Genomic DNA, 9,443 nt, shown 5'->3' with positions numbered 1-9,443 from the left:
GCGCCTGAAGCAGGGGTCAGGGGACGGGCCTGGCGCTAAGGTTCGTCTTACAGAAAATCAAATTCCAGGATGCTTAAGTGCAGAGAAGTGTAGGGAAGAAAAGAAAAAACATGTAAAAGGTCACCACTTCAAGATACAACCATCGTCCTACCCTGATATTTGTATGTGCTCATCTGTGCACTGGACACACTTGCACAACGCGAAACACGCAGGTCAGCACCTGCGTCTGCATCGGGCAGGACACACGCCTCACGCGTCACGTGTGGCTGCGCCCCTGCTGTGGCCTCTCGCTTTCCCTGTTGGAGAACCATCGCAGTGAGCATTTCCTCGTAATACATATTTTGGAATGTATTTCTTTAGGCAAATGAAATAAAAGTAGATTCATCGTGTTGACAAGCATGGACTCTTAACTTACACTTTAGTGTTTTTTTTCTTTTTTAAAGTTTACATTTAAGTTACAGTTTACATTCAATATTATTTTGTATTAATTTCAGGTGCACAGCATTCTGGTTAGACAATCATGCCCTTTACTTCCAGTCCCCACCATACAGTTATTACGATGCTGTTGACTACATTCCCTGTGCTGTACTTTACATTCTGGTGATTATTTTGCAGCTACCGTATTGTACTTCTTAATCCCTTCACCTCCCCCCCACCCCCGGCCCCCAGCCTCCCTCCTTCCTGCAACCATCTGTCTGTTCTCTTTATCTGTGAGTCTGTTTCTATGTCTTTCTCTCGGACTTACTTTATTTAGCACAATGCCCTCTGGCCGATCCCTGCTGTCGCAGGTGGTAAGATTTCATTCCTTTTACAGCCAAGTAATATTCCATTTCTGCTTTATCCACATGCCTATTGGCGGGCACTCGGGCTGCTTCCGTATCTTGTCTGCTGTAAGTGGTGCTGCAATGAACATAGGGGTGCATATATTCTTCCAAATTAGTGTTTCGGGCCTGGTGTGGCTCTGTGGTGGAGTGTCGACCAATGAACCAGAAGGTTGAGGTTCGATTCCCGGTCAGGGCACATGCCCGGGTTGTGGGCTTGATCCCCAGTAGGGAGCGTGCAGGAAGCAGCCTATCAATGATTCTCATCATTGATGTTTCTGTCTCTCCCTCTCCCTTCCTCTCTCTGAAAATCAATAAAAACAAGAAAACCATATTCAAATTAGTGTTTTGGGTTTCTTCAGACATATACCCAGAAGTGAAAGTGCTGGGTCATAAGGCAGTTTCATTTTTAATTTTCTGAAGAACCTCCATACTGTTAATGGCTGCACCAATTTGCAATCCCACCAACAGTGCACGAGGGTCCCCTTTTCTCCACATCTTCACCAACACTGTTTCTTGATTTACTGATGATAGCAATTCTGACAGGTGTAAGGTTATGTCTCATTGTGGTTTTAATTGCTTTTCTCTGATGATTAGTGACGTCGAACATCTTTTCGTACGTCTCCTGGTCCCCTTTGGAGGAGTGTCTGTGCAGGTCCGCTGCCCACGCTTTAATTGGATTGCTTGCCTTGTTGGTGAGGTGTCTGCGTTCTCTATAAATGTTGCATATCAACTCTTTATGGGATGAATGTCTTCTTTCACTCAGTGGCTTGCATTTTTGTTCTGTTGATGCTTTACTCGGCTGTGCAAAAACTTTTTAATGTGATGTAGTCCCATTTATTTTTTCTTTTGCTTCCCTTGCCCAAGGAGATATGTCAGAAAAAATATTTCTAAGAGATATGTCTGAGAGTTCACTGCCTATGTTTTCAGCTAGGATTTTCATGGTTTTAGTCTTACCTTTAAGTGTTTAATCCATCTAGTTTATCTTGTATATGGTGTGAAACAGTGGTCCAGTTTCATTTTTTGCATGTATCCGGCCAATTTTCCCAGCAGCATTTATTAAATAGATTGTCTTTAACCCATTGTATGTTCTTGCCTCCTTCGTCATATATTTATTGAGCATACGTGTTAGTTTCTGGGCTCTCTATTCTGTTCCACTCATCTATCTATGTAGCTGTTTTCATGCCAGTCCCAGGCTGTTTGTATTATGATGGCCTGTAGTATAGTTTGATATCAGGTAGCAGAATATCTTCAACTTTGTTCTTCTTTCTCAAGATTGCTGTGGCTACTTGGAGATTATTTTTTTTGTGGTTCCACACAAATTTTTAAATTATTTGCTCTGTGAAAAACACCATTGGTATTTTGATGGAATTGTGTTGAATCTATGGACTGCTTTGGATAATAAAACATTTCATCTAGGTGAATTCGTCCTATCTATGAGCGTGATGTACACTTCCATTTATCTGTATCTTCTTCAGTTTTTTTCTTCACTGTCTTATAAGTTTTCAAGTCCAGGCTTTTTACCTCCTTGTCTTACCTGAAACTTTAAATCATGCCCCAACTTTCCGCTTAAGGTCAAAGTTAGGTAAACAAGAAACCCCGCTCCGAGCCCGGTTCTGCCCCTGCAACCTCGCTATCACACCGCCCTTTCTGGCTGTGCATGAGCTTACTTTAAATTATCTCTCAGGACACAAAGTAGAGCTTTCAGTTAGAAACGTCTATTACTCTGTTACATATGTTAATGTCTTCAGAAGGTGACCACAGTGTCTCCCCTTACTGTGTGCTGTTAGAAAAGAGAGTTACCCCAAGCTCCACCGCCTGCAGCAGCCAGGTGGGGGCGCCATGTGCCAGCAGGGACATGTCTAGGGTGACACGGGAAGTATGCTCCACCCCCTCCCACTGACCCAAGTGAGCAAGTCAGACCCGGACTTGTAAGACGTGTCAGAACATTGCCCACCAAACAAAACCCGAATGTGGGCCAAGGGGTGACCAGGGGTGACCCTCAGGAACTCCCTATGAGGTTCAGGAAGGGCAAAGGCAGATCTTTATTTCATGCGGGGAGACGGGCTTAGCAGACCGGCCCAGGCCACCCGTGAAGGTCAGCGTATCTGTGGCTTTTCAGGGGTTTCCAGCCTACGGCTGTGGCAAGTGTCGCAATCATTTCTTCCTCATGACAGAGAAAGTACCAAGCGCCCGAATGACGTGTCCCCCGCCCCATTTCAGGAACTTCACTGAGCAGATGTGACCCGCTCACATGCTAAGCCATTGCTCCTGTCCGTGTGGGCACTGGCCACGGATGTCCGGCTTCTGCTAGGAGGGGATCTCCCTTCTCAGGTTCCTGCTTCCTGTCTCAGCTGTCACCTGAAGCCTCCCCTCTGCAGACAGGCCTCAGAGTTCACAGGGGGCAGGCGGTGGGGAGAAGGGGCGCCGCGCTGTGCCTGTTAGATTCTGGGACACATTTGAGGTGACACTGCTGGGTTTTAAGCATTCAGTGTTTATCTTGCACAAAGATTTGGTTTCTTTCTTTTTTGTTAATTCTCACCCAAGGATATATTTTTTCCATTCCTTTTCAGAGAGAGTGGAGGGAGTGTGAGAGAGAGAGGAAGAGAGAGGAAAATATCAATGTGAGAGAGACACATCAACTGGTTGCCTCCCCAAAGTGCCCCAGCTGGGGGTGGGGAGCGAACCTGTAACCCAGGAACACTCCCTCCTTGAACCCTTGACCTTTCGGCGCGCAATATGATGCTCTAACCACTGTGTCACACCAGCAAGGCTGGTTTCTTTTTGAGTTAATGTAGTATTGTCACTGAGTCATTGCTGTCCACCCCCCATCCATGAGTTATTTTTTGGGGGGGGGGACACTCTTATTGAAACCCAAGGAGGCCTGCGCTGCCTGAGTTGGGGCTGGCAGAGGGGTGGGGGTGGCGGAATGAAAGCAACACCCTTGCCATTTAGCAACACACTGGCCCCCAGCCTGTGCCAGGGAGCCGGCCCTGCGGATCTGGGGCACAAATAATGCTTGGCCTATTTGAGTGCATCTTTGAAGCGCCTGGCCCCTTTATTGCGCTTTCCAACTTCCGTTTCTTTTCAAAGATGGCAAGTGTAAAGGCCTGCAGGGGACAAGCAGGTCATGCAAACAGTGAAGCAGCAGGGTCCCCGAAAGGGCGCGGGCTGCGGCCCCAGTGCCTCCCTTTCAGCTGGCGGCTACCTGGTGTGTGTGTGTGTGTGTGTATGTATGTGTGTGTGTATGTGTGTGCATGTGTGTATGTGTGTGTATGTGTGCATGTGTGCGGTGTGTGTGTATGCGGTGTGTGTGTATGTGTGTGTGTATGTGTGTGTATGTGTGTGTGTATGTGTGTGTGTGTATGTGTGTATGTGTGTGTGTGTATGTATGTGTGTGCATGTGTGTATGTGTGTGTGTGGGGGGGGTGGGGTGGGGGGGGACTGTAGGCACATGGTGGCCAAACCCCATTTGCCAAGTCCCCTGCTTTGAAAGGCTGCCATGACTCTGGCTTTTCCTAAGACACCCCCGGTCCAAGGCGGGCTGCCTGCAGCCGCGTGGGGCCCCGAGCAGCCTGCCTGCGCCCTGCAGCCCCGGCGGGCTGTGGGTGTAAGGCGGATGAGCCTGCTATTTAATAAAGTCACCATCACCTGCATTGTTCCGGTTCAGGGGAAGGTTTAGGGGTGCAATCATGGAGAGCCTGGGGTAACAACACAGCCCCTGGGTCTGGGGCTCCAGCAGCTGACACGGGTGGGTGCTGTCTGGGACCATGGCAGCATTGTTATCAGTGAAAAACGTGGGTGGTCTTTCACACTGTGCGTGGAAGTGGGGTTCTTGGGGGTACTGCGGGAACAAGCATTTCTGGAGCCCCCACAGGAGGATGAGATGTGGGGAAAGCTCTATTCCCGTGGAATTACAGCCCTTCAGTAAAGCCAGGAGCACACTCAGAGTCCAGGGTCCTTCCCAAGCTGCAGCTGGGTCCGGGTCAGCATCAGGCTAGCTGCAGTCCATTCGTCCATTGTGTGGGGCCCCCACGGCCGTGGGCGACCTGGGCGAATGCAGGGGAGCCCCACAAGCTGAGTCGCACAAGTCCCAGGAGTCCCAAGAGCACAAGAGCACAAGAGCAAACTCATTGGTTCAGGTGATGGGGTGTCCCCGATTTCATGCCCCTGCCGTAGCCACGCCCATTCTGGCCAACCTCCTCTGTCCTCAGCAGTGATGGACGTCAAGCACCTGCCCTCTGTCCCCCCAACTTTCTAGGCACGTGTCCATCGTCTTGCCAGTGCCCTGGGGAGTGTGGAGTGCTTGCTGGGGAAGCTGCCCACCTGGCACGCCTAGGCTGGCTGCCCGCTTTGCTCCCTTCCTGGCAGTAACTGGGCTAATGACAATGGTACCTGCATCAGCAGGGCAAGTGCCGGTCACTACCTTTGTCAACAGCCTGTTGTCTGCTGGCTGAAGGTGAGCAGGGGCGCTGGGGTGGGGGCCTCTCCCCCTCCCCTCCTGTGGCCGGGGGAAGTGTGCTGTCCCAGACACAGCTTCTGTGTTGTCTACACTGCAGGGTGGGGGTGGGGGTTCCTGGTGGAGGGCCAGCCTCGCCTCGGGAGAAAATGTTTCTTTCCTGAGGGGAGGGCTTTGGGGCCATTTTGACTGACGCAATAAACCCATGTGAAGTCATATCCTATGTCAGAAAGGTGGTTTCCCTGCAACGGAATACCTTAAAGGTGTGAGTAAAGTAGAGCAGCCCAGTAGCTGTCAATCAGCTCTCATCCTCAGAGCTGGCTCAGTGCCAAAGGGAACTGGCCCCTGTCCCCTCCTCAGGTCTGCCCAGCAGCCTCCTCCGGGAGGAGGGGCTGATGCCTGGGGTGCAGGCCGACTTCTAGGGTTATAAATGGGGGGGGGTTGCTAGGATGTCAAGTAAGTCATATTTGCAACATTTCCTGGGGACCTGGAAAAAGTACATTTAAAAAGAACAATGCCTAAGTCTCAATCACTTAAACAGACTTTATCCAATCGCAGCAAAGCTCACTTTATATCCCACCCAGAAAGAAAGGAAACAGCAGCAAACAAACGCAGTGGGAGTGCCTGGCGCCCGGGAAGATAACATGCAGAGTTTCAGGAATGCCAGGTGAACAAACAGCCACTTCTTGGAATCCCAGCGCTGGCCGATCTGCAGCTCTCCTCTGCCAGGAAGCCACCGGGAGGCGCCAGGCCAGCTCTCTCGGTTACTTTTCTTATCTTTCTCCTGCAGAAGAGCCTGCCCGGGCTTCCAGGAATCCTCCGCTGCCCACCGTCCTGCCTCTCCAAGGCCTGGGCTAGCTAGAAAGGAGGGGTCAGTGCAGCACCCCGCGCAGCTTCCATGTAGCAGAGCGCGAACAGCCTGTAATGCTGTAGGTCCCAAATGGTCACATCACAGCAATGTCTCTTAAACGTCCTCAAGGTCTCTTCCAGCTTTATTATTCTATTTATTTCTGGAAAACAAGCTTTTTACATATGCATATTTAAGTAAATAAAACATTTCAAAATAGCATAAGAAATATGGGCTCTCCCTCCATATTCGTGCCCACCTCCCCGGGTGGGTTTTGCAGCCCCTACTCTGACTTCCATCAAGGGGTAACTTGGACGGGGCTCAGAGGGACCCTGTCAGGGCCACCAGGAGACCCTAGGGCTGGAGGCCAACCCCCAGAGGGCAATGGAAATGGGGAAGTCAGAATCTTTCTGGCGGCCTGTAGATGGCGCCAGGGGAAAGGGATTCCAAGACGCGTTTCCCAAGCTTCTGGACTGGAACCTGGGGTCCGGGAGGAGCGGGAGTGCACCTGGTGCAGCACCAAGGTGTTCTTTTCACATGCCCCCCCCCCGCCCCCCTCGCCCGGCTGCTCCGAAAGCCTGAGAGGACTGGGTGGGGTGGAATTACAAGCCGTGGGTGCAAAGGGGCGCGTGCAGCGGACGCTCACCAAAGGACGCAGGAGCGGCACGGGGCCCAGACCCCCTCGCTCCAGGCAGCTCGCCGACACTCACCCGCGGCACCGCCCTGCCCACCCCACCCCACCCCACCCCACCCCACCCCACCCCACCCCACCCCAGCCCAGCCGGCGGCAGGTGGACAGTGTCGCTATGAAGAGAAAGCCTCGATTATCCCTCCTGCAAACCGCCACACGCCAGACCTTCCTTATTGTGCGCCTTCCATAGAAATGCAAACGAGCCGCGTGCGCCGGCCACAATCTGCTCGCGCGACCCAGTCCCGCAGCACGGCCAGGGCTGGGGCTGGGCTAGGACCTGCCAGCGCCGTCGGGTCGGGACTCAGCTCCCACCCAGGCCTCGCCCGCGCTTACGTGTCGGCTGGAGGGTGCTGTGGCCAGATCTTTGAAAGCTTAAAACCAGTGCCGGGGGAGAGGGGGTTATTTTAAGTTTCGGTTTCAAAGTAACAGCCTCAAAAACTCCAAATTAAACAGTTAAGACAAACCTAGAAAGACAGCAACAAAAATAAATGCAAAATAAATCCTTTAGGTTCTCCAAAGGTGCATTTCAAAAATTGCAGCGTCCTATTCGCAAACAGGGATTTTTAAATATAACTTTTCCTTTTAAGGACTTAAAAAAAAGCTAGATGAAATCTGCAGGCTCCCAGTCTGCCTAGTAACACCCGACAAAAGCGGCAGATTTGAGGCATTGTCATCCCCCGCAGCCCTCCCCACGAGGCCTTCTGGCACGAGCCGCCGGCCACCGCCTCATTTGCATCAGAAAGCGGGCGCCGGCCAATGGGCTCGCAGCCCCGCGCCAGCTGGCGGCGCCTCCCCGGCCTTTATAAGCGCGCGCAGCAGCGGCCAGCGAACTCGCTTGCGCGCGCCAGCGGGACTGCACGGATCCGGCTCCCCTCCGCTTGGTGCGCCCCGCCTGCTCCGCGTGGATATCTAGCTGCTCGCCCACCGCCCCGCACCATGACTCTGGAAGAAATCCGCGGCCAGGACACGGTTCCTGAAAGCACAGCCAGGTAGGTAGGCGCCGGTGTCGGATGTCTGTGAGCGCGGGGAGGTCTGTGACCACTGGTCAGGCGAGAGCCGGTTGGCTGGGGAGCCCGCCGGCTGGGGAGCCCGCCGGCTGGGGAGCCCGCCGGCTGGGGAGCCCGCCGGCTGGGGAGCCCGCCGGCTGGGGAGCCCGCCGGCTGGGGAGCCCGCCGGCTGGGGAGCCCGCCGGCTGGGGAGCCGGGCGGGGGTGTACGTCGGCGGGGCTCTCGGCCGCGTTTCGGTGCTCACGCACTGGCTTGTTCCAGGATGCAGGGCGCCGGGAAAGCGCTGCACGAGCTGCTGCTGTCGGCGCAGCGCCAGGGCTGCCTCACCGCCGGCGTCTACGAGTCCGCCAAGGTCCTGAACGTGTGAGTACAGACGCGGCGCGCAGAGGGACGGGACGGGTCGCGGCGGGGGGACGGCGGGGGACCCCAGGGCTCTTTGCCCTGACCGCACCGCTCCCTCCTTGCCCGCGCAGCGACCCCGACAACGTAACCTTCTGCGTGCTGGCCGCCGACGAGGAGGACGAGGGCGACATTGCGCTGCAGATCCACTTCACGCTGATCCAGGCCTTTTGCTGCGAGAACGACATCGACATCGTGCGTGTGGGCGACGTGCAGCGGCTGGCGGCCATCGTGGGCGCCGGCGACGAGGCGGGCGCGCCCGGAGACCTGCACTGCATCCTCATTTCGGTGAGTGTACTCCCCCGACCCCTCGCTCCCCCACCCCAGGCCCGGGTGGCGCCGGTGGCCAACCTGGCTGACCTCTGCGCTCTCCCCGCAGAACCCCCAGGAGGACGCATGGAAGGACCCCGCCTTGGAAAAGCTCAGCCTGTTCTGCGAAGAGAGCCGCAGCGTGAACGACTGGGTGCCCAGTATCACCCTCCCCGAGTGACAGCCGGCGGCGGGCCGTGGTCTGATCTATGTGGAGGCGCCCCCGAGCGCGTAGCCCCGGGCTGGCTCTGCGGACGCGCCCTCGGAGGGCGCCTGAGTTCGGCGTGGAGACTGGCAAGCGGGGGCCATGGAGTGCCAGGAGGAGGCGCGGCTCCCTCCCCGGAGGGGGCCCGGAGGCGGCAGGGGCGGCTTGGCCCAGAGCCCAGGACTCTACAAGTGTGGGGAGCCGGTGCTCGCCCAGGAAGGCCAGACGTTGGCCGCGGTGCTGGGAAGGACGAAGGACGGACTGGACTGGCCGGGCAGGCGTGACTCAGCAGCCTGCGCCGTGGGCAGGAAGCAGGGGAAAGGCGAGGCCAGGCGGCCTGGACTTGCACAGCTACAGGAGCTCTGACCGACCTAGCAGTCTGCACTACTGTTTCAAAAGGGATCCGGGCGATGCTTCATTTTCTAAAGGATTATGCTGCTGCAGCTTTGACTTTTACAATAAACTTACTGAAACAAACTTACTCTCATTATTGAGGGCAGGGGGTCCTTCCTGAGGGGGAGGTGGTCTGCAGGTGTAGATATTGCTGCAGCTCATGGAGCTGGAGGCACCTGTTCTGTCCTCCTGTCTGGGCTGAGTTACAGGCCCCCAGGGAGCGGGAAGTGGAGGAGGGGAGGCTGCCCAGAGTTAGGGCAGGACATGAGACCAGCTCCTGTTTTTCTCCTTTTAGGAAGATTTTTAAATTTG

General features: G+C 54.7%; 1 protein-coding gene across 1 annotated transcript; it reads left to right on the top strand.

The window, feature by feature from the left end:
- Nucleotides 1–7,648: 7,648 nt before the first annotated feature.
- On the top strand, nt 7,649–9,215 carry GADD45G (growth arrest and DNA damage inducible gamma). Its single transcript, XM_059656342.1, has 4 exons — nt 7,649–7,807; nt 8,087–8,188; nt 8,299–8,512; nt 8,604–9,215. Exons 1-4 carry the CDS (start codon nt 7,755–7,757, stop codon nt 8,712–8,714), a joined length of 480 nt encoding a protein of 159 aa, XP_059512325.1. The 5' UTR covers nt 7,649–7,754; the 3' UTR covers nt 8,715–9,215.
- The last annotated feature ends 228 nt before the right edge of the window (nt 9,216–9,443 follow it).

The sequence above is a fragment of the Myotis daubentonii genome, chromosome 11 (assembly GCF_963259705.1).
Source record: "Myotis daubentonii chromosome 11, mMyoDau2.1, whole genome shotgun sequence".
NCBI classification, from domain to species: Eukaryota; Metazoa; Chordata; class Mammalia; order Chiroptera; family Vespertilionidae; genus Myotis; species Myotis daubentonii.
Note: the sequence above shows the minus strand (reverse complement) of the source record. Positions and strands in the feature narration are given on the sequence as shown.

Coding starts and splice junctions, on each gene's coding strand:
- GADD45G (XM_059656342.1), top strand. CDS start 7,755: ATGACTCTGGAAGAAATCCGCGGCCAGGACACGGTTCCTGAAAGCACA. Junction 7,808..8,086: donor GTTCCTGAAAGCACAGCCAG/GTAGGTAGGCGC, acceptor GGCTTGTTCCAG/GATGCAGGGCGCCGGGAAAG. Junction 8,189..8,298: donor TCCGCCAAGGTCCTGAACGT/GTGAGTACAGAC, acceptor TTGCCCGCGCAG/CGACCCCGACAACGTAACCT.